Genomic DNA, 25,874 nt, shown 5'->3' on the forward strand with positions numbered 1-25,874 from the left:
CATCAAAAAATCATAAAGTTCCTGGTGAACCCCATAAATCAAGTTCTCTAAATCAGATTGTTCTATTTTCATATATGTATCCACATCATTCAACATAGTTCGCATACAGTTATTATATACATTGGTATCTAATAAAACAATACCCCCTCCCTTGTCAGCTGGTTTTACAACAACATTGTTGTCACGCTGTAATGAATATATCACTTCCCATTCTTTATGTGAAACATTAGTATACAAATGCTTAGTTCTAAAATTAGAGAAATAGCAATAAAAGTCATTTTCACAGGCTTTTAGAAAGCATTCCACTACTGGTGGTAATGTCGGAGTAAAAGTACTTTTTCTTTTAAAACCAGGGCACACTAAAATAGCGTCTTCAGAAGGTTTATTTTTGTTAAAAAATTGTTTCAAAGTAATTGTGCATGTAAACAGTCGCAAGTCAATAAGAATTTCACTGATATTACTGACTTGTGCTGGTATGAAAGAGAGCCCTTTAAGTAAAATATTCTCAGTCTCTGTAAGAACATGGTTGGACAAATTAAAAATTAGACTGCTCGATCTCTCATTCGGTTTCTGTGTGTTGGTTGTTCGCCTGAAAACTTCCTTTTGGTTCTCCCTCGACTGTTGGATCTGCTTTGAGATGTCCTTCGAAACTTTGCTGGTAACGGTAAAAAAACTTCCAAACTTCCTTGTTTTACTTTGGGTTTCGCTCCCAACACCACTTGGTTCTGTCATTCTAACGCTTGCTGATTGGGAGGGGGAGTGTCCATGATATCATGAGCCATGGAATTTGCTGTTATACGTGATGTCGACGCGTTATCCGTGGATGCTATGTCTCTTAAAAGGGAAATGGTTTGCTGGGTATTCGGAACTATCACTTCATTTGTAGAGGGGGAATGTTCTTCATGTATATTATCAGCATTAACATGATTCATTCTGGTGTCTCGATGTCTGGGCCAAACAAATACCTGGCCATTATGGAAATCAATATGATCTCTTTGAAGTTTACGTGATTTCACAAGTTGAAGTTTATCACCATAAGCGGACACTTGACTGTATAGATTATCAAGTCTATGAAAGAATATTTCCCCTTTAAATTTAGTTGAAATCTCTTTGAATAAAGTGTCTGCTTTGGAGGTCAAGTCTTTTTCAATGGGTAAGAAATAGTCAATGAGTAATTTTATATAATTGAACCCAAGATCTAAATTTAACTGTTGCCATCTTCTTAGAAGCTCCGGATGATTTTCGCCGTAAGTCGGCATGCATAGTACTCTCATTCCCCTAGGTATGACTTTAAAGTGTAAACAGGCTTCAAGGTGTCGCCTTTGCCAGGTGAGCCTGTACAGTCTATAGAGTACATTTTCTAATTCTTTATATATGGCATTAAATTCAATTTGTGTGTCCATATTGCCTTTATCAAAAGATGTAGTTAACACCGAGAGTTCTATATTAAGCAATGGATTGTCTTTCGGTTCAGTTAAAGTATTCCATTTCCTTACCAAGACATGTTTGTCAGGAACATAGTCCAATTCTACTGTAGAAACATCCATCGTGTGGAGGCAGCAGAGCGTAGAAAAAAGAAGATATGATGCCAAAAACACAACCTCAGCTGGCTCCCAAAGGTCTTCTCTGTAGGATAAAAGTAGATAAACTGGAACAAAACAGAATAACGACCACCACGAAGGTAAAAAAAGACTCCTTTATTCAGACAAAAGTTAGAGATGAGCGCTTTTGCATACACCTTTTACCTTCGTGGTGGTCGTTATCCTGTTTTGTTCCAGTTTATCTACTTTTATCCTATGGAGAAGACCTTTGGGAGCCAGCTGAGGTTGTGTTTTTGGCATCATATCTTCTTTTTTCTACGCTCTGCTGCCTCCACACGATGGATAATTTCAACTAAATTTAAAGGGCAAACATTCTTTCATAGACTTGATAATCTATACAGTTAAGTGTCCGCTTATGGTGATAAACTTCAACTTGTGAAATCACGTAAACTTCAAAGAGATCATATTGATTTCCATAATGGCCAGGTATTTGTTTGGCCCAGACATCGAGACACCAGAATGAATCATGTTAATGCTGATAATATGCATGAAGAACATTCCTGGAAGAACACACTTTTACATTATAACAGCATGCATCCTAGGCATGTATTTTATAATATTGCAAAGGGTCAATTTATTAGAATTAGTAAATTATGTAAAGATACTGATGACCTATTAACACAAAGCCATTTATTAGAACAGATGTTCATAGAGAGGGGCTATGATTCAAAGATGATATCTTCTATAAAAGAATCCCTTATACCATTAGAAACACTGTATGACACTAGAAATAGGACTAACGATAAACAAGGTCCTTACAAGCCCAGAAAACAAGTTGTTAGTTTTAGAACTTGATTCACCAGTGATAACAAATCTATTACCAGTATTATAAATAAGAATTGGCACATCCTATTGACAGATATAGAGATTAAGAAGTTAGTAGGAGAAAGACCTGCTTTTACATATACTAATAGTAAAAATCTTAAGAGATTATTATGTACAGAAAAGACTAATAAGACTGAAAAGAGAGCTATCATGAGAGGTTCCCATAACAAATTGGGTACATACCCGTCACACATGTAACATGTGTTCATATGTTGCAACAGAGCAAGTTTTTGTACACCCAGCAATTGATTTTGAGTTTAAACCTAACTTTGCTGCTAGCTGTGATAGTTCTAACTTAATATATTTAGCAGACTGTCAAAATTGTCAGGCTTTTTACATAGGAATGACAACAAGGCGTTTAAAAGAAAGAATTTACAACCATTTATATGATATAAGGAAAAATGATCAAAAGAATGCCTTATCTAAACATGTCAACAGTAACCCAGGACATGCTTTTACGTTTAGAACATTACAGCTTGTCACACCTAGTAAAAGGAAGGGTGACACTTTTAATGAATTAGAAAAAATTGAACTTGGCTGGATATTACGTCTAAAAGCTCATTATTCACCTGGGCTGAATCAATACATCAGTATCAGGTCTTCGTTAAAAGAACGTAGTTTGAAGTAATTTATTTATCACTTCTTATCAGATGAGTTGAATTAATATAAATTTATTAGACTTGTTTTACTTATATGAAGGTAGTATTAAATAAATATATATATATAACTTATCATATTTAAGAGCTTAGAGTTTATATTTATAATCATATTTCATATTCATATATATTTTTATATTTTTTATATCCTTATATTTATTTTGTATCAATGGGACATGTTTTACTTGTATATGACTGACATAAACTCAGACTTTATAAATAGACCAATAGACATGTTCATGGTTCTACACACATATTTTTTCATAGATTTGGGTTTATTTTATATTAGCATCAATGCTATGTAATCATTTTGACAAAATATTAAAAAAATTTTGTAACAAAATAAACGTTTGTTACAGCAAGCATTGAGACTATTTTGCTTGATTATATCAAGCTAATGCTAGGCATATATTTGGGTTTTAAAAATTGTCTTAAATCAAAATACATATATATTTTAATAAGTTTTTCTGAATATATTAAGATATGTCATGCTTAGGCACTTATATATAAATATTCAAGCATATATGTTTTCATGGATTTATATATATATATATATATATATATATATATATATATATATATTTTCATTAAAAACTCTATGTATTGGATGGTTTGACAACATATACAATTGTAATGAGATATTTATGATATAAGATGTATATAATTTAATATTTCAACACTAGGTTGACGTTATAGTAGATCATACATTATGCTACCTTATATTTGTTTATTATTATTCATTTGGGGACACTATTGACTGTTTCACTGTTTCAGTATGGTCTTTTTAAAAAGTGTATACAATTTATACTACTAGTATTTTAACTTCGTTTATCTAGCCTCTTTTAACTGTGGTAACTAGTTCAACTAGATTGATTGATTGATTTTAATTATTAGTTGATTGATTAATTAATTAGAGGATTTTTATGTATATAAGGATCATGGTCTTATGGATTCATTAGATCTGAAGAAGCGTACAGTGGTGTACGCGAATGCGCTCATCTCTAACTTTTGTCTGAATAAAGGAGTCTTTTTTACCTTCGTGGTGGTCGTTATCCTGTTTTGTTCCAGTTTATCTACTTTTATCCTACGGAGAAGACCTTTGGGAGCCAGCTGAGGTTGTGTTTTTGGCACTATTTCAAATAAAGGAGGGCTTTCTAGAGGAAGTTTGTGTAGGGAGGAGGCAGAGGCAAAGACAGGTACCATGTCATGGGGAAAGGAGGAAATTTTATCTCCCTGTCAAGATGCGAGTGGGCAGTGCTGTCCACTCTTCCAAAGCTCAGCCCTACCTCCTGTTTCACCACTCCCCTCCCATCCTACATTGTCTTGGTTGAAAGGCTTTTCCTCTTCAAAGCAAATTGGTGTTTAGAGACAGCAGATAAGTATGTAAAGAAAATACTATAATCAGGTTGCAGGATGAAGTTTGGAATGTTCTCTATTTTGAGTGTGCCTCTTTATCCCTCCAACCAGCATAACTTGCCTTGGCTCCGCTCCTTTGATGTGAAGCTATAGAGAGTTCCTCTTCAAGAACAGGACAGAGGTTTTACTCCAGGTTATTTCTGGCCTTCAGAAAAGATGGCCTTTAATGGCCTGCTCTAGATCTTTACAGTCTGAACTAGTTTTTGAAAGTAACCAAGTTCAAGTTACTAATACTTTAATATTACTTGTGTTGCTTTCTCCACGGATTCATGATGACCATAGATCTGCATCCCTGCATATCTGCAAATACCTATCCAGAAGAGCCAGCGACAATGCCTCACGTTCTAGCAAGATGCAAGCATTAACAAATTACTTCCCTGATATTTGGTCTTATCCATGACACCTTGAGTATTTACCAGATGTTTTGTGCTTGTGTGTATCCACCTCACAGCATAGACTATTCCATACTTTCCCTTCTCTTGATGCTTTTGTCATTTAAGTAGCTTCAGTGAGAGATGTACAGAATGCCTTGAAGTACTATCCCCATTGTATTTCCAGCTTGGGTATTGTTTGAACCTTCCTATGCCTGTCACGAGCAAAGACAATTTTATTCTAGGAGGATTGTTATAGACTGTACATAATGCATTCTTCCTGCTACGTAAAAACACCCTGAAGTTAAGCTAGCTCTTTTTGAACTTCAGCTAGAAGACAGCAGTGCCAGTAGTGGTGTTCCTCAGGGGTCTGGGCTAGTTAGCAGCTTCTGTGTTCTTGGTTCCAGTGGCCAAGATGGGAAAGAGAAATATTTCATGATACTCATCATACTGATCACTGCTGCAGTAACCTTAGCAATATGGGTTATATCCTGCCAAGTATATAACAGAAGGCTGGCTTCCAAAGCTTCAGGGCACCTGCCTTGCACTCAAACTGTCAGGCAGCTCAAGTAAAGCTGACTAAAAGACAAGTTTGGGCGCCATGTCCTTCAGTGCTTTACTGCCGTGGAAGAGTACACTCCTCTGAGGCTTTTGATGATCAGTGGTTGCCTTGTGCTGTTTCTTTGCTGGGCAGATAAGTTCCTTTTAGGGGGAAAAAAACTTCCATTTAATAATTCTGCTCATTATTTATACTTTCCTCTTAAGAAAAGTTATTTTAAAGCTAATAGGTTGTGTTTTGATGGACTGTCATGAAACTGCTGTACTTTTAAAAATAAGTGTTTTTCCCTCTTTCATTTTAAAAGTTTAATTGAAAATTATTTTTCTGTGGAAAATTGTTTTTTTTTCACTTTTTGGATCTGGCATAGTGTTTTAAAGTGCTTTTTAATGCATTTTTCTGTAGAAAAATATTACTTTTTTAAGACTTTTTATTTTTTCCACCATTTGCTGGTTGTTTTCCTTGGGAAAGAGACACCATTTTTGGCTTGACCATGGAAGAAACTGTCAGTCCCACAGTCAGTCCTTCTATAAGCCACAACAAAAAAAAAAAAAGTTAAGCAAACAATTTTTGTCACCACAGCAGGCTAACAATTTGCCTTGGGCACAAGTGGGCGACTGCTGTGGCTGGCTGTTATACCTCGGACTAGATATCTTTTACCCCCGATCCCTCTGGTGTAGCACTTTCAGCCCCAATGGGCTGGGGATTAGGCACGTCATCTGTGGTTGTTTGTGTCCCCTCAGTGGGCAAGGGAGAGCCACTCTTGTCAATCCTGGGAGAGGGAACAGGAAGGGCTTCCTTGTTTTGTCAGAATGTTGTGCCAAACCCTAGAGAAGCTGCTGCTGCCATTACTAATGTTGTTGGCCCGATTTCTCATGTCAAAAAGAAGCAGAAAACTAAGCATGTATCTACTCCTCAAATATCCTTAGACAGGAGTGGTTTACTGAGTCTGGCTCAGAGTTTCATTCATGCTGTTGAGCCTTCTTGTAAGGTAGTTTTTGTCAAAATAAAGATGAAAAGATTCAAGGTTCAAGATTCTGAATCTGAACAGGAGAATGAAGAGACAGAGTTCTCTCATCAGATTTCTGATTCAGACTCGGATGAGAGTTCAGATGTTCTTCATGTTTCACTGTTGCAGTCATCACATTTGGGTTATCTGCTTGCAGTAACCCCCGGTCGGCCTGATTATCAAAGTCTTGGGTCCTGCATCGGTTGCTGTCTCATCTTCCATGACGTCAGGTAGCCAGGGGTATAAAGCATGCAGCCAAAGCCATTACATCAGTCTTTCTTGCTGTGCAGTGCCCGAGGCAGAAACAGTTCGCAAGTCCCGGTCGGCCAACTCCTGAAATTTTCATTTTCGAGTTTCAGATCTGAAGTCTTCAACTAAGCTAAGAACCCCGTTGAGGATCGGTTTTTTTTTTGCTCTAAACCGATGTCAGTAAAAGTTAGCAATTGTATTTCTTCTGGAAAGCAAATACCTCATATTTTCATTCGTACTGCATTCCTTGCTTAGGCCCAGACCACAACGTACCTCGTTGTCGGTTTTGTGCCTTTTTCAAACCTCATACTATTCGTCATCTGTTCATTTACGCTTCTAAATATTTTGGTACTTGGTTTAATTATCCAGAAATGGCTTCGGTAAGCCACCCGACTACCGACATTCTGAAAAAAACGCAAATATAAGAACAGAGACAGACGGCATAGATCCAAAGCTGCCGACGATGCTTTTCCTAAGCTAGTCGCCAGTTCACCGGTACTCAGTGAGGCGCTTTCGCAGCCCCTGATACCCGCTACTTCAGATTCGCAGGCCTCTACTGAGACCCATTCAGAGTCCGGTATGCCACGAGATGCTTCTTCGACTGTGGAACCTGCAGATGTCTCTCCCTTGGATGGGTCTGGAGCCACTTTGCAGGCACCGGCTTCTGAGGGTGTATTCAGGTGTATTCAGGCCTACTGACTTGCATATTAAACTGATGCCATCTTCTTCTTCAAGGCCTAAAACTCGATCCATGCCTAGAAAACCAATGCCCAGACCGCATGGTCAGGCCCCTATGCCTAAAAAAGAAACTATAAGAATGGCTGAATACCTTATTACTTTAATCAGGGGAAGTCACCCTTCCCCCCTCTAAGAGACCCAGGACTGATTTTCCTTCTGATTCTTCTGACCAGGATTCTGAAATTTCTGTTTTCTCTGATGACCAGGATTTTCCCTTATCTACCTGTGAGGATTCTGATGTAGAGGACTCCATTCCCTCTGCTTCCCCTCCAGAGGGTTTCTCTATTGGTGAAACCTTGCATACTCTTAGGGAGCATTTTCGATGGGAAAGTCAGGATTACTCTGACTCCAAAAAGAGGCTTAAGGAATTCTTACTCCTGCCTCAACACAGGCCTTTAGCTATTCCTCCTGTACTGGACATTGTAGATGATGCCTTCTCGGAATCTAGCCTGGCCCCTGACTGTTTACCTCCTGCTCCCAGAAAACCTGATGGGTATTACAGGGTACCTGACTCTCACAAGTTCCTTTTTAAAAATCCTACTGCAGATCCTGAGACCATTTCACAGGGACCCAAGGGCATTAAGGCTACTACTGCCAAAAATCCTACCTCCTCTGATAGAGATTCCAGGGCGCTGGATAGATGGGGTAAGAAGGTATACACTTCTGCAACCTTGGCCATTAGGGCCTTAAATTGCCAGTTTCATATGTTAAAGTATCAGGAGCATATTATTGGATTGCTTAAACAGAAAGTGGTGATGATTCCTGACTGTGCTGAAAATAAAGATTTACAGGATTTCATGCATTCTGTGAACAAGTTGGAAAACATACTTTGCAATGTGGTTTTGATTCATTAGAGGAATCTTGCAGGGCTGTTGTCACTGGGTCTGTACTTAGAAGGCATGCTTGGCTTAAAGAGCAATCTTTGCCAGATCATGTTAAAGCTAAATTACTGGATGCTCCCTTAAACCAAGACCGCCTGTTTGGCAACAAAGCAGAAGTACTTAAAAAGATGGAAGAAAAAGCTAAATCTATGTAAACTGTTAAAGATTTCCTGCAAGTACATCCTCCTAGATTTAGTAGGCATTGGCCCTCTAAGAATTGGTCCTTTCCTGCCTCTTCCAGGCCTTCTCATTCCAAACCCAGAACCAGCAGAACACCCAGGCTTCAGTCCCAAGGTACTCACAGGCCTAAGCAGTGGGGGGCTCCCACTTCCAAAGCAGGGAGTAGTAAGACTCCCCCTATGGTAAACTGTCTCAATGACTTAACTTTAAACCTTCCAAGCCCTGCTCAACTGACTGTTCCTTTAGGGGGAAAGATTGCCTTGCATGCAAAAAATTGGGAACTCATTACCCAGAACAAATGGGTTTTAAATATAGTTTCCCAAGGATACAGATTCCACTTCCACTCCTTACCAACCCCAAATAGTTGGCCAGACCTACCCCCAAATCATTGGGCAGAGGCTGAAAAGTAAGTTCTCTCTCTTTTAAGCATCAGGACTATTCAGCCTGTCCCAGAAGAAGAATGGGGGCAAGGTTTTTACTCGAGATTTTTCCTGGTACCCAGAAAAGACAATTTCTGGTGTTCTGTCGTGGACCTATCTATCCTAAACACATTTTTGGTAATCCCAAAGTTCAAGATGCTAACTCTGCCTAGCATGGGAAGCAGCTGATGAAAAGATGCCTGGTTGGCAACACTGATTTAAAGAAAGATGATACCTACGCTTCAGAGGAGGCTACATGCACTGTCAGTTCTCTGCACTGCCCTTTGGCTTATCTACTGCACCCAGGGTATTCACAAAGTGCCTAGCTGCAGTCGTATTTTGCAGGCAAAGAAATATTCAAATATACCCATACCTGGACGATTGTCTAATTCAGGCAGAAAGCCAGGACATACTATTAAATCATCTGGCATTTGTAAAGAAATTGCTAACGTCTCTGGGGTACACCATAAATGAAAATAAATCACATCTTGTACCCTGCCAACAAATTGTATTCCTGGGAGCAAGCTTGAATACAACTTTCCAGATGGCCTACCTCACGCCAGAGAAACAAGTTCATTTGACAGTCTACTTCAAACTACTGGCCACAAAGACCCAGCTATCTGCAAGGAAAGTACTGCAAGCCCTGGGGTTCATGGCTTCTTGCATTGTAATAATTCCATATGCAAGACTGCATATGAGGAAACTACAGTGGTATCTAAAAAGCCTATGGTGTCAACATTCTCAGAATGTAGAATCAATGATTCCTAGCATACCTTGTGTACAGATAGAGTTCCTTTGGTGGGCAGAGGCCTGCCACCAAAACAAGGGAATGACAATCACTCTACACCCTGCCGCCCAAACCCTAACAACAGACGTATCAGACTATGCATGGGGGGCTCACTTGGCAGGGCAGTGCTTCAGGGTAAATGGAACCGAAATCAAATGCACCTGCATATCAATCAAAAAGAAATGTTATCTTTACAGAATGCTCTGACAGCCTTCAAGGACCACATTCTTCCAGGACAATTATTGGTAAAGACAGACAACACCACTGTTATGTAGTACATAAACAAGCAGGGGGGAACCCACTCATACCCTCTCTGCAGACTAGCCATGGCTCTGTGGAACACAGCCTTGAGCTACCAAGTGCACCTGCAGGCTCAGTTCTTGCCAGGAAAGCTAAATACATTGGCAGACGACCTATGCAGAATTCTCATGGACCCACACGAGTGGAAACTGGAGCCAAAGATATTCAACATGTTGAGAAACAAATGATCAATTTGTTTGCCTCCCCTCAGAACTACCAGTTGGACAAATTCTGCACAAGGACTCCCCACAAACAAGCTTGGAAAGTGGGTGCCGTGTCCTTCACCTGGAAAAAACCTATCAGTTTATGCCTTTCCCCCTTTGCCTCTCCTCTCCAAGGTACTACTAAAGATCAGAAAGGACAAACCAAGGACAATATTGATTGCACCAGACTGGCCACGCCAACACTGGTACCCCATCTTGCACAGTGTGTCATTGCTGGCACCATGGCACCTGCCTCAGACCCCTGCCCTGCTGTCCCAACAGGAGGGTCAGATTCTGCACCCACAGCTTCAAACTCTGAACCTGGCAGCCTGGCTAATTACCTGATCTCTCTGTTACCATCCCTCAGTAAGCAAGTGAAGGATGTCATTCTGGAGGCAAGGAGGCCTAGTACTAGAAAATCTTATGGTGAAAAATGGAAAAGATTCTGTTCCTGGAGCCAAACTCAGGGGATGGGCACAGCAGCGCCCAATTTACCCCATATTCTTCAATACTTAACTGAGATGCTTCACAAGGACCTTTCCTTTTCCTCCATCAAAATTCATGCCTCAGCCATTTCAGCTCATTACAATACAGAACCACCCCTCTTCTCTCATCCACTGCTGAAGCAATTCCTCAGAAGGGCCAAAAACTTAAGACCACCCAGGAGAGCCCCTACTCCAGCCTGGGACCTTAACTTTGTATTGGAAAAGCTCACTCTACCTCCATTTGAGCCAGCTGTAAATGTAGAATTGAAATTCCTTTCTTGGAAAACAGCCTTCCTTCTAGCCATCACTTCAGCAAGAAGGGTGTCTGAATTACAGGCCTTAATGGCAGTGGAGCCTTTCATCATCTTTCATGCGCACAGGGTGTCCCTCAGGACCAGTCCCTCCTTCATGTCCAAGGTGGTATCCAGTGTGGCCCTTAATCAGTCCATTCATTTGCCAACCTTCTTTTATAATCCACAGAATAAAGGGGAAGGAATACTGCACTCCTTGGACGTGCACAGACAACTTAGATTTTACTTGGACAGGACTAAGCCTCTTGGGAGATCTAAACAGCTGATGGTTGCATTTGGTGCAGGGGCAGAGGGGAAGGCCATTTCAAGGCAAACCATTTCTAAGTGGATAGGCCATTGCATTAATTTCTGCTATAAGCACAGTGGAAAACCTACCCCACAGGGGATAAGACTACATTCAACCAGGGCTGCATCTACCTCTGCAACCTTTCTCAGAGGTGTCCCTACCAGGGACATCCTAGAATTTGTACATACCTTCACCAAGCATTACCACTTGCCAATTTTTTCTAAATCCAGAGCTGGCTTTGCCACTGCAGTCTTGCAGGGCCTTATAGCTGGTCCTAATGCTATCTAATTACCTCCTCCCATCCTTAGCTTTGGGAATCTACCCAAATGTGATGACTGCAACAGTGAAACACGAAGAACATAGTACAGTTGTGTACACTTACCTTATGTGTAGATGTTCGAGTGTATTCACTGTTGCAGTGCTGGTTACCCTTCCTCCAGCCCCTCTGACTTCTATTGACTATACCTCTGTTCTTGTTTACTATGCTTAAAGCTTTTTGATGTATTTGATTTTTTGTTGGAGGTGTAACCTTGTATATATAATTGCTTCCCATTATGGGGGCACCTGACATTCGGGGCAAGAAAAACTGATGTCATGGCGAAAAACTGATGTCATGGCGTTGGCTGCATGTTTTATACCCCTGACTACCTGATGTCACGGAAGATGAGACAGCAACCGACGCAGGGCCCAAGACTTTGATAATCAGGCCGACTGAGGGCTACTGTAAGCAGATAACCCAAATGTGATGACTGCAACAGTGAATACTCTCGAACATCCACACTTATGGTAAGTGTACACAACTGTACTTTTCTGATTTTCCCTGTGTTAAACCATCCTAAAGGGAGTTCTTGTTTTTTTTTGGGGGGGGGGGGTGGTGGATTCAATCACTGCTCCCAGTTCGCAGTCATCTGTGAACTTGGTCAGCCAGAGGTCTTTGACCTCCAAGAAATAGATGCTAAAAGGAAGTTGGCCCAGCAGAGAGCGTTGAGGGGCTCCACTTGTGACTGGTCTCCCTGTGGAGGTGGCCCCACCAATCCTAACCTCTTGGTTCCTATCCGTTAGACAGCTCGCTATCCAGCATGTTATAGAGAGGTTCATGCATAGTTCTGTAAATTTGTTGACAATGCCCAAGTGGGGTATTGTACCAAATGCTTTAACCAGATTTATGTAGGCAGTGTGCACTTCTTTCCCCCTCATTCATTTGCCTTCGTGACCTTTTCAAAGAACACCAGTTTCGGTAAGCGTGACCTTCCTTTAACAAAGCCAAACTGGGATGGATCCAGTGTCTGTTGGACTCTTATGTCCTTTTTTATATATATATATATAAACATCTTTATTGAATTATCACTTATGACATAGGCAAATTTACATTTATATAAAGGTAATCAAACTTTATTAACATGTTCATGTTTACAAATATTATACTTCACATATATTGCTATATACCATATAACCTAAGTAACATTACATAAATTATTCCATTTATGCCCCCGTTTTTTTTAAACAAGAACTGCCTTTGTTAAATCATCATTTACGACATAGACAGTCATACATTTGTATAAATGAAAACAAACCACACTGACACAGTCCTAGTTGCAAGCATTTTACATCACAAGCCATAATGACATACTCCCAGTTGCAAACATTATACATCACTTATAATCTAACCAGTCATTTTCAAACATTACGTAGCTCATCTAAGTCCTGCCTTCTTTTAAACTTCATTCCTCCCCTGTATGTATTCTTCCCACGTTTCCCATTTTATTGTTATGTAGTTTGCTCCTACCCTTTTCTAAAGATCTCAGTTCCAGATGTTTTATCTCTGTTACTATATTCACTACTTGTAGTATAGTTGGTTTAGATTGTGATTTCTGTTTTCTAGTAATTGATTTTTTGGCAGCCACGTAATTAGACACAGCAGGGCCTTAACATGTCAAGGCAATTCCGATTCTGTATCATACTTCAGAAAAATCATCTTCCTCATCACACCAATTTGGCTACCCAGCTTCTCAGACAGTGTATCCTGCAGGGAATCCTTAAAGTCTGTCAACTCACCACACTCCCAGAAAATATGTTCCCAGTTACCTCTTTCTTCTACATAATACCTCCAGCATTTGCTATCTACCCGAGGAAAAATTCTCTGGAGTCTAATTGGGGTATAAAAATATCTATGTAAACATTTCCAAGCAAAATCGTAAATCTTCTAGATTTTGTTACATAGTTTGGTGACGTACATATATCCTGTCTTTATTTATTTGTGAATTGCTTATCCAATTTCTCTTCCTAGTTTTTTCTAACTTCATCTGGTTGATTGTCATAGTTATGCATTATTTTATATGGTCTGCTAAATGATAAACCAAGGTAGTGAAGATTGGGTACTTGTGTATTATCACAACCACATTCCAAAGCACTCGTTGACATATTCATATGCCCTTAAGACTTTTTCTCATTTACATTCAGTACATTGTACAATGTACTGGCTTCTACTTGCTAATTAGGCAATTTTTTTTGTAATACAGTTTTTTTTTTGGGGGGGGGGGGGGTGGCGTTAAAAAGCACACTTCATGATGGCAAGCGTGATTGTGATCATTTGTACAGTTACTGACCCTGCTGTTAAAACATGACAGCTTAGAAACACGTTTGCACATAGTGAATTTTAGCTTACTGAAACTCATTAATTTCCTTACTAGCTTATTCTCAGGGCATGTATTTATATGTATAGATTTTCTCTTTCTTGAGGCGAAGCCTGTTAGAGATGCTCGCAGTGCTGAAAAAAAAAAAAAAACAATTTCAAAAGAAGACCTAACTGCACGGAACATAAATGGATTGCACACCTTACTTGAGCCCTTCCTGCCTATAAAGTGAGATCAAAATGAAATGGTTACAAAGCACATGTAAATCAGCACTTTAATTTCAAGCCCAAAGAGCTGCTGTTACTGGCAAGCTGCTACTGTATGCCTTAAGCAAATGTTGCATTCAGCTGTGCTGGTAAAGGACGCTACCGAGGAGGAAGAATTTTTGACATTTTTCCTCTCCCTGTTTCTGAAGCAGTGTCTTGCACAACAAATTTAAAGTTTACCCCCCCCCCTTTCCAGTGCAGGATTAAGTAGTTTCAATATAAGATTACGAATTACAGCAACTCCGACATGTGGCTGCGATAATACGCAAGTAACCGGATATTGTATTAAGCATCAGAGTGAAAAGTGCATTAAAACAAACAAAATGATTCAACAATTTGATATACAGGGTAGAATATGAAAATGCAAAACAGTACTTCCATTTGAAAAACAAAACAAAAAACATGCAAGGCCATGATGGTGAGCATGATCACATCATGGAGTTGTGAAAGGGTCTTCCTGAACAGAAAGGTCAGAGAGGAAGAGGGGAAGTTGCTTAGCTGTTTCTTCAGAAGATTTCTTCTCCTTCTGTTGAACCAAAAGTATTCTTTAAAGATCTCATGGAGCAGGTCTTGGTTGTACTTGCAAATTAGAATGTATGTGTTCCCCTTGTAAAAGAGGCAGAGATTTTTACTCCCATATTTGTGTTGTTGTAAATGGAATGAGAATGTTGAGTCTCATCCTGTATCTCAGCAGTTTTAATGAGAACATGATGTCCTGTAATCAGGTTCTCGATTGTACCTCTTGAAGACTTCATGAACTTGCTACATCAAGATTCCTTGATATTTTCACTGGACTCTGGGAATGTTTTTGGAAGATTGCCTTTTCTAAAAGAGGCAGAGATTTTTACTCCCATATTTGTGTTATTGTAAATGGAATGAGAATGTTGAGTCTCATCCTGTATCTCAGCAGTTTTAATGAGAACATGATGTCCTGTAGTCAGGTTCTCGATTGTACCTCTTGAAGACTTCATGAACTTGCTACATCAAGATTCCTTGATATTTTCACTGGACTCTGGGAATGTTTTTGGAAGATTGCCTTTTCTAAAAGAGGCAGAGATTTTTACTCCCATATTTGTGTTATTGTAAATGGAATGAGAATGTTGAGTCTCATCCTGTATCTCAGCAGTTTTAATGAGAACATGATGTCCTGTAGTCAGGTTCTCGATTGTACCTCTTGAAGACTTCATGAACTTGCTACATCAAGATTCCTTGATATTTTCACTGGACTCTGGGAATGTTTTTGGAAGATTGCCTTTTGCAGTCTGTACAAGAGATTTCCTTCATTTCTGTGTGGTCTATACATTCTGTGTTTATAATTTACTTCTTTTTTATCCTATGTGCCCAGAGCGTTTTAGGTGCTAGTTTCGGCTAAGAACTTCGTGCATTAAGGAATCCTTGTGTTCTCTTGTCTGGATGTGTGATTGTAGCTGCTGTTTGGGCTATCTTGTGGTTCTAGATCTTGTTCAATATACTGTTTGTGAAACCAGGAGTCTGGTCCCAATACAGAACATTACCTTCATTAAAGCTGTGACATTCCTTTAGTTATGATCCTTTGAGTTTGACTTTAACTGCTTGGAATTCTTCCCAAAAGGTACAGCCCTTCAGAGTCTGATGAAGCCATATCAGCTGACCTCTGAGAAAGTGCCCTATGTAGTATACTTATTTACCCTCCCACTGTCCATTTGTGTGCCTTTCTTTCTGAGCTCATTCAATGTATGGGAATCTAACTGGGATGGAACATATTCCGTTGTTCTGGTATTTGTCGTGTCTTGTACTTGCTGTAGGAGTGCATGGCGTTCCCAAGATGACAGCTAAAAAGATATCAAAGTTATGTGCATAAAAACAGCAAATAGTAGATAACCACTGCAGAGGGCTAGTAGCTGCAACTGCAGCAAGAACGATTTTTGAGTACTGGACATGAGTATTTAGAAAACCTTAGATAATTTACTAAAATACAAGATTTGTGTAAGAAACAAATCCTACATTTTATAGCCAAACTGTTTTCACTGAAACAAAGCTATTCATCTTCCATATTTTCCTTTAGTTTCTCTCACTTCAGAAAGAAAGAATCACTGGTACTTTGGATGTCCATAGACATTTGCATGCGCTCACGTGGCTGAGGATGTAAGATGTTATGGCTGTTTTTTTCATTGTTGCTTTTAGACAAGAGTTTACTTTCTCCTACTCATTTTATTTGATGATTACTGCTGAAAATTGATACAGGTGTGTTTGTGTTTACTGTCTTGGTTCCTTAGTTATTTTTGAGTAGTTGATTGTTATGGGTATACTATGACTTTTATTTGTTAGTTTAAGTGGGGGTGGTTGCTTTTGCTCTTCACAACATAACAGACCTGTTTAGAATAAGGGTCTTGAGTACAGGCATTTTGGTATGGAACTTTTAGCTGAGCCACATTCTGTGTGAGGGCTGCTTGCCTTTGAATTTAAGACGGTTGCCAGATAAGAATGAGTACAGTCTAAGCATCTAGGTGATCTGAAGATTTAAAGTTATGCTGACTGCTCCACATAACTGTATATTTCCCTTTGGCAAGGCTACTTCAGTAAAAGCATAAAAGATCATCATACAAAAAGACACCCTTCTTTTGCGATAATGCCGCGGTGGTACAGTGGTAGCATTGTTGCCTCACAGTAAGAGGTTCTCCCATTCGATTCTCGGCTGGAGTGCGGGGAGTGCCTTCTGTGTGGAGTCTGCATGTCCTCCCCGCGGTTGGGTGGGCGTTCGAAAGACATGCGTAAATGGGCGTGTCTTCATTGAAGGTTGAACATCGAGCTAGCACCTTGGCATTTGTCAAAATCTACTGCCAATCATTAGCGGATCAGAGTTCCGCTGTGGCGACCCCTAACCGGGAAAAGCCGAACGACAACAACAGCAACTTTAATCTTGATGGCTTAATAATTTAAAATGTAACTTAATTGTGTATAAAAAAGATGTAGTGTACAGATTATCCATTGGAAAGCAGTTTTTACATGCTTTAAGACACTTGTATAGAACCAAAATAAACATATAAATATACTTTCCAGAGAAGACCTATTCAAGCCCTACATAATGCCTGTATCATTCTGTCTTGGGGAGGTTATGTTTGCACAGTTTCGCTGACTGCTTGCATATGGTGCTGTTACAAGCTTCTCTGAGACTTTGTCTTTGTTATACATTGCTTTCTGTATGTTATTCTACAGATTTACTTAGTGTTCTTAGGTTATTGCATTTAGTGTCATATTTAATTGAGAATTTGTTTCCCTTTCATAGTGCTTAATACCTTTAGTCTTTTTGGAAACTTTTTTTTTATTTTGCACTTATTTCTTTTGCAAGACTTTCACGTGACCTAGTTCAGAATATCAACTAAAACTAAGCATAGTAAATTCATTTTATGAATTTAATCTGTTTTTTATCCATTTTTCTGAGAACTGATAAGCATTCAAAGAATGATTTTGGAAAATATAATATTTAGTATGGGTCAGTATTACTTTCTTATCCTAACCATAATAGGGTTCATGTGGTGCATGTTCTTTCATACCTTAGCATAATAATCCTAAATGTATTAACATTGGACCATAAATATCGTAGTACTTTTCCAAGACAGAAAATGTGTTATGTAATTACTCCATCTTTCTTCTTCCCACCTCTGTCATGTAGCATTTGGTTGCCCAGGTTTATTTCCAAATCCATGTCATTACATATTTACAAGGGAAAGCAGGTAGAGGTTACATTATTTGTTGATATAGTTGACATAACGTTGATAAAGCCTGTTGCTTAACAGAACTTTTAACATCTGTGAGCATGTGCAGTATGGGAATATAGGATGAAGCAGAAAACTCGGAGTCCTGCAGTTGATTGCACCAGTGTCTCTGCTCCAAGGGGAGTGAATGGATGATGAGGATCTTCCGGGGGGGGGGGGGGTTAGAGCAACTTGGGTGTCCAGTGGATAGAAGGGATGAGGCTTAATGGTCAGGAAGGGTCAGTAGCAAAATACATTATCAAAACATAGAGCTCAGTGCTTTGTACCACACAAACCAATCCTTTTCTGATTTTTTTTTTCCTTTAATGAAGCAAGTTACATTATTGCTAGCTCTGAAGGTACAGGCCAAGTTCTAAGACTGTGGTTTCAAAATAATGAGTAGCATTGAGCTTTAACACTGTGTAAACGTAATGCTTCAGAGGTCTGAGGCAGGTTTTCATTCACACTACAAAAAGTCTAAGGCTGTGCAATGATGGACATAAAACCAGAATAAGCTCTGGATTTTGCCTGTATAAGTCCTCCTAGTTTAACAGTGAAAGAAATTGAAGCTCTATATTTATCTTGTTTTTTTCCATAACTGAAAGTACCGAGTTAATTGCTGTTGAAGTCAACATTGTATTGGGTAATTCTGATGACAGGGTTAAACAGTAAAACTGTTTGCCATCTACTCTTCTCAAAGCAGATGCAGTTTTGAAAAAGCAAGTGTAAACGTTACTTGATGGCTTATATATTTAGTGTGAGCAATGGATATTGCTGTCAAATTTATCACTAAAGTTGAAATGCTAAACAGCTATGGATGGCATTTTGCGGAATGTTTGCAGTGCATATCAGAGGATATCAAGTTTTTGCTTTTTCTGTATGTACCTAGGTCAAGAGAACCACTGTCTCACCCTCACAGAGAAACCTTGATGGGCCAGAGGTAACAGTATAACATTTACTCTTCAAATGCAGACTTTGCTGTTGTGATGGCATTGGCAAGACCCCTTTACCCCATTCCCCACTTCAATGCTGAGCAGTATAGTTGGCAACATTGATAACTTAAGTCAGTGCCTTCAAGTCTAACAGTGGAGAAGTGTTCTGCTGCAGCTTTGGATTTGCTTACACGCAACGCATGGCTAATTAATGAGCTGCATGAAATGTAACCATACATTTTAAATAGAAAGTACTAAGGTTTAATTGTACCCTGTTTTTATGTTGTTTCCATTGTTCATTTTTCCATCTTTTTTTTTAATTCAAATCCTTTATCGTTCTCCTTTCCTCATGACTCTGTCCCTGCTTTTCAGACAGCTAGCTTGTTTCTTCCTAGCACTCATCACTTAGGGGTGTGCAAAGAACCTGTCCCACAAAAATATAACCAAAACAGGTTTGTCCCACTGAAAAACCTTCGGACCCAGTTTTTCTTTTCTTGAGAGAGGGGAGATAAGCATTTCATCACAAAATGGAAATGTTTAACAAGAAAGTTTCTGTTTAAAACCAAATTCCTTGATATCAGGACTGCATTCCACTACATCCTTGAGAAGCTATGTTCTCAACTGATGTTGTCCTTTTCATTCTTTCTCACCAATGGGTTCAGATCCAATCCTCGGATCTGACTTGGTGGCATTCAATAGACTTCAGATCCAGCTCTTGAGCTCCTCCTTCTACCCATAATGCTCTATTCTATTACCAACACCTCAGTTTTCGTCTGCTACCATTGTGGTTAGACATAGGTTCTCCTCTCGAGTTGTAAGTGATTGTTTTTTTAATCAGAATTTTTAGATAGTCCTATTCATTTTTTCTGTTCCTGCTACACTTGTTTTACTTCCTTTTTCTTCCCTCTTAGCATTCTCTGGAGTTAGGATTTATTGTTCTTCCTGTCCTGAATCTTTTTCCCTTCTACTTCAGTAGTTTCTGCTAAATACCATTGTTGATATATTTTTCTTTACCCTTTTAGGTAGTTGTAATGTACCATAGCTGGTATTTATTTCCTTATTTCTTTGTATATTGTTAGCTTGTGTGGCTTACTCTGTTGGCCTTTCTCCGCTATGTCTGAGAAACCAGCAGGGTTCAAGAAATGCATTTCTTGTGGGCATAAGATCCCTATTTCGGATACCCACAAGAACTGTTTATTGTTTATGGCCTGACCACCTCAGTACAGCCTGTTTGGTATACTCTACCTTCAATCCTAGAGCATTAGTGACAGGTGCAATAAATGTATACTTAGAGGTGTTTTACCTCCTCTTCTGGGGCTCAAGCCACCACCAAACCAGCAAAATCTGTTTTTTTTGGAAACCAAAAAGAGGTCTCCACTTGAAGTCTCCTCTAGCTTTGTCAGAGCCATTGGAGAAAATCCAAAAAATCTCAGATACAACCATTTCAGATCCCAAACTCAGGAGTCTCCCTTTGGATCCTAAATGCCTTTCAGATCCTACAGTTTCAGCTCGGATAGTGATTTCTTCACTTCCTTCCACCTCCTCATCAGATCCCAAGACCTCTGATTTGACTTCTAGCTCTGCCCGCAGGAGCTGTACTCTGGAGTATACCATTAAGCTGGAATCTCCTCCTTTACCAGGCCAAATTTTCCAGACTCTGAAAAACACTCTAGACCCTCATCCACAGCATCCTCCAGGTCTTCTAGGAGTTTGTCAGAGGTGGATGTGGATGGGATGATGCAGAATTTTCTCAGTGCTCAAATCCAGATGGGGTTCCTGCCAGCTCCGTCCCTTCCTGGTTTTGTGAGTGCACCTTCTAAGTCCATTCTCGCTCTTTCTGTGATCCAAGCAGTGGTTTTGGAGTCCCAGGATAAGAGATCCCCTAGACATTTGAAGTCTGATCCAAGGAAAGTACCCTCCTTAACACTCTGACTCTATTCTTGATGGTTTCTGTGCCGATACCCAAGGATCAGAGTGGGTCTTGGATCTGAGAGGTCAGCACCAGATCCGAGGGGTTGGGTTCAGCTCCAATTTTGTTGGATCTATCCCTTCTCAGAGCCTCAGCTCAAATCCGGGGGTGGCCTTGACCTACTTTTCTCAGAGGCTTCGGCTCCAAGGGTGGGGTAGAGATTTCCTCTGGTCCAGTCATAGGGAACCATCTTCTCTTGTCTCTGATCTTACCCGTCTCTCATCTTTGATTCTGAACTCTGAGCCCATCAGATCTATCCCACAGGGACAGCCAGTTCTGGGAAGTCTCCGAACAGTTCCTGTAGAGGAATACCCCCCTTATCTGATACCTCTCCCAAATATTCTATGGAGGTTCCTCAGAAGAAGACATGTAAGAAGAGAGAGACATACTCGCCAATGGAGTCTTTCAGAGAAGACACTGTTTTTGATGATGGAGAGGGATCCCCCAGATCGCCACCTGATGGCATCCTCTTTGGAGATATCCTCGCGATCCTCAAACAGAAGAGTGGTTTGTCTTCCCAGACTCCTCTTCCTGTAGAATCAGTGTTTCTTGAGGCTATCAGTTCTGGACTGTCTATGTCTTGGGTGATCCCCTTCCCGCCGGATGAACTGATTGACTTGGTTTCCCAAGCACTCAGACAAATGTCTGGCCCCTCCTGTTGATAGACCCCCTCTGGAGCAGGGGAGGCCTGGTTGATGCTATGGTGGTGGTGGCAGCCACCAAGAAGAAGCTAGATGAACAGAGCTCGTATGTCCATCACCCCAAACAGGGAGTCCAGAACGATGGACAGATTTGGAAGGCGAGTGTTCACCTCAGCTAGTTTTGCACCGAGGTTTCTAAACTACTTAGCATATTTTACTTGGCTATAGAGAGATTTGACTAAGGAGTTATCAAACACTTTCTCTTCGAGCCTATGTCTGTTAAGGATTTCCAAAAGACTTCCTCTCAACTGTCCATGCTCCTGTCCATTTCAAATGCATCAATGAGGCTGATCTCCCATGAAGAGGAAGATACTTCTCCTGCATCTGATTCAGGTGTAGCCATAAGGAGACATGCTTGGATGTGGCCATGCGATTTTGCTGAGCCCTTCAAGATATCCTTTGTCAGTGCCTCCTTTGATGGTACTTCCTTGTTCAGGCCATCAGTTAAGGACAGGCTTAAAGCTGAACAACAGGGAAAAATTCTGTCTGCTGTAGGAATCAAGTTTTCTCCCCATCAACGGACCTTCTGTAGAAACCAACGAGATGGTAAGAAGATGTGGTTCCGTAAATCTCAGGAACCTTTCCAGGATTTGTACGGGGATAATTCCTCCAGAGGCAGAGAGAGAAAATTAATGGTAGATGTCCTAGAGGCAGAGGGGGGCCACAGAACCAGGACTTTAAAGATTCCTTTTCCAATAGGCCCTATCAGCGTTCCTGGCTCTGCCCATTTGTCCAACTCTGGAGGCAGTCTGGGATCATTTCTGTTTGCACCTAGACTCCTGGACAGATATCACAAAATATTTGTGGGTGCTAAGAATCACATCCGGAGGTTACTATGTAGCATTTTCCCTTTCTCTTCCTACTAAAAAGAACAAACTTCCTAACATTCTACCCAGTCAGAGGAAGGATGCAGCACAAGAAATGCAAAAGCTGCTATTGCAGAGAGTCATCCAAGGGGTCTTAACTGACCAGATAGCACTCGGAAGTTACTTGCGCTTCTTTTTAGTGCCAGAGAAAACAGGGGACCTAAGACCCAGTTTGGATCTAAGCAAGTTGAACCAGTATGTAAAGAAGTTGTTGCACAAGGTCACAGTTCAGTCTGTCCTGCCTCTTCTGCACAAGGACGATTGGATGTGCTGCTTAGATCTCCAGGATGCGTACTGTCACATAAAAATAGACAGGTGATCCAGGAGACACGTACGGCTTCAGCTGAGATCCAGTGTTTTACCAGTTCAGAGCACTGCCCTTGGGAGTCACCACATTCGCCAGGGTGTTTACCAAATGTATGGCAGTCGTGGCAGCTCACTTGAGACTCCGGGGATTCCAGGTGTTTTCATATCTTGACAATTGGCTCCTCGCCGCCCCATCCAAGCATCGACTTTTACAAGCCTGGAATTACTTCCTCCAGGTTTCTAACATTTTAGGCATCTCAATAAACCACGCCAAGTCAAACCTTTTCCCAGTACAGACCCTGGAATTCATAGGAACTCTCTTGAATACTACAATTCAGGTGACTTCCTTACCTGTCCATCACATCACATCTTTGAGACATTAGGTTCAATCTGTACTCTCTCACACATCTCCTCCAGCAAGATTAGTTTTACAGGCTCTGGGGTCGATGTCAGCTGCCATACGTCTGGTCCCTCTAGCATGATTTCTTATGCAAATCCTTCAGTGGACCTTGGCGGTACAGTGGTCCATGCTTTATCAGCCTCTATCATTTCCCATAAGAATCTCACTCCAATCTACAAATGTCATATTAATTGGTGGATTCAGTCAGATAATCTTTTTCTGGGCAGACCATTCACCCTTCCACCCCCATTTGCCACAGTGACCACAGATGCTTCCCAGTTGGGGTGGGGGTCATTTTTTGGAAAAGATGCATATCAGCGTCTACAAGGTGAAAGCAGTTGTTCTAGCATTGCCATTTCAATACATTCTCTTTCTAGGGACTATTGCAGTTCAAACAGACAACATGTCAGTAGTCTGGTACATCAACAAGCAAAGAGGAACCTGATCTTATCCACTGTGCAGAGAGACCATGAGTGTTTGGGAATGGGTGATTGCTTTAGACCGCTTTTTCACTGCAACACACATCCCGGGGAAAACCTGTGCACTAGCAGACAGGCTCAGCAGATCCATTCTGATTTCTCACGAGTGGTGTCTCAATGAATCAGTATCTAATAGGATCTTCCGCCGCTGGGGCCAGCCTTGCTGTGACCTGTTTGCCCCACCCCTCAAAAACAAGTGCAGCAAGTACATCGCTCTGATCCCTCTCAGGGGGAGTCACCAAGGTGCTCTGATTCACAGTTGGCCTCCGGGTCTCCTGTATGCCTACCCTCCTCTTCCTCTGATTTCAAAGTTCTTACAGAAAGCAAGCAGGCTGAAGAGCTCAATCATCCTCATTGCCACCTTCTGGCCTTGGCAAGTATGCTTCCATTTCCTGTGGTCTCACTTGCCATATCCTCCATGGACACTGGAACCCACTCAGGATCTCCTGTTTCACCCATCGAGAATTCAGCACCCCAGTCTCCACTCCCTCAAGCTAATCACTTGGTTTCTCCACTTCTAGTAATAGTTACAGTCCAGGCTTTCTTCTCCAGTTTGCAATATTATTTTGGCCTCCCAGAAAGCCTCTACAAAGAAAGTCTACAGAAGCGAATGGAAGAGATGTTCTATTTGGGCCCCTAACCAAAATATCTACCAGTTTTCAGCACCAACTTTGTCCATTCTTCTTTTTCTATCAACTCTTTTCAAGAAGGAGGTAGTTTTTCTACAGTTAATCTTCAGTTGGCAGTGATTTCAGATTTTCATTCTGAAAATTTTTTTTTTCTTTGGCTTTGCCCAGATTGTGTAGGGGCTTTATGAAAGGCATTTTTCTCCTCAGACCCCAAATTAAGGATCCTTCTCCACCTTGGGACCTTACTGCAGTCCTTCAGGGTTTAACTCAAAAACCCTTTGAACTGGTAAACGTGATCTGAAGTGTCTTTCTTGGAAAATGATCTTCTTAGTAGCTGTTACTTCAGCAAAAAGAGTTTCTGAGCTCCACGCCCTCTCAGCAAAGCCTTCTTATATTATTATCCATAAAGACAGGGTGTCTCTGTGTACTAACCCTTCCTTTCTTCCTAAGGTGGCATCTGAAAATGAGTGTATACAATTACCAGTCTTCTTTCCAACTTTTATGAATAAGGGGGACTGCATGCTTCATTTCCTTGATGTGCACAGAGAACTGCATTTTTATCTTCACAGAACAAAGCAGTTCAGGAAGTCTCACCAACTCTTTGTATCCTTCTCCCCAAATCGCTTGGGTCAAGCAGTGTCTAAGGTTACTCCAGCCAAGTGGATTACTTATTGCATTTCATTGGTTTATTTTCAAAAAAGGACTAAATTTACCACAACCTCCTTAAACTCTAATTCTACTCAGTCCATGGTTACTTCATATGTCTTTTGGTCAAGGACTATCATTGATGACATTTGTGCTGCAGATACTTGATCAAAGACTCATACCTTTGTTACACATTACAAGTGACATTTCTAGAAGCAGAGTTTTTTTGGTTCAACAGTGCTCCAGCAGGTTTTTCTATGAGGGCTTCCCAAGGGTTATGTTGCTGAGGACTCTGTCCCATTGGTGAGGAAGAATGAAAAGGATAACATCAGATTTATTAGTTATATACTCACTATAACTTGCCCATTTTCATTCTTCCTCATCTTCCCTCCCATCCTTCCCCTGTCCTTGTCACTCTTGGAAGTATCTGTTAGACTGTATTGGAACTGTTCAATTCCTGGCTTGAGCCCTGTCTTTCTTCTGTCTATATCTATCTCTGCTATAAAATGGGAGATTAGGTGGCAGACTTGATCTGAGGTGTTGGTGATGGAATAGTTCATTATGGGTAGAGGGAGGATCTGAAGTCTATTGAATGCAGCTAAGTCTGATCCGAGGATTGGATCCAAACCTGTAGGTGAGGAAGAATGAAAATAGACAACACATATGCCAAGTTATGGTGAGTATATAACTAAATATTTATTTGGAATGAGGTACAGTTTTCAAATAGACTTCTGTTACTATATTTAGAACGTAGTAAAAATAACAAAATGTAAAACCAAAGACGGCTTTTGCTCACAGCTCATACGTTTAACTAGTTAAGTGCACCCTAGCACTGTTAACATTTACCTTTTTAAAAATGTCAAAAATTTGTCTTTTTGCTTATTTTAGGATTGGATCTTGCTATCTGAATTATTTATTGTAGCAGGTTTGACTGCAGCTTGCACTTAATTTTAATTTGTTGTAAAAATTATTGAAAGGGGTTCCTGTCTAAAGTTTAAGATCTGAAACTTTGCACAGTGTAGTGGGATTCCAACAAGTAAG

At 40.4% G+C, this 25,874-nt stretch overlaps 1 protein-coding gene across 11 annotated transcripts in view; it reads left to right on the forward strand.

Moving 5' to 3' along the window:
- The window catches only part of LOC122812836 (protein 4.1-like), a gene marked incomplete at its 3' end in the record, with an annotated part of 3,376,257 nt that overhangs the window by 2,930,452 nt on the left and 419,931 nt on the right, over positions 1-25,874 (forward strand). For 8 of the 11 annotated variants that reach the window (XM_044084885.1, XM_044084929.1, XM_044084901.1 and 5 more), the window contains 1 exon segment: positions 18,796-18,846. In XM_044084885.1, coding sequence (XP_043940820.1) covers positions 18,796-18,846 — 51 coding nt within the window. 11 annotated transcript variants of the gene reach the window in all.

This window comes from Protopterus annectens, chromosome 1.part1, assembly GCF_019279795.1.
Source record: "Protopterus annectens isolate FY-2018-M chromosome 1.part1, PAN1.0, whole genome shotgun sequence".
NCBI classification, from domain to species: Eukaryota; Metazoa; Chordata; order Ceratodontiformes; family Protopteridae; genus Protopterus; species Protopterus annectens.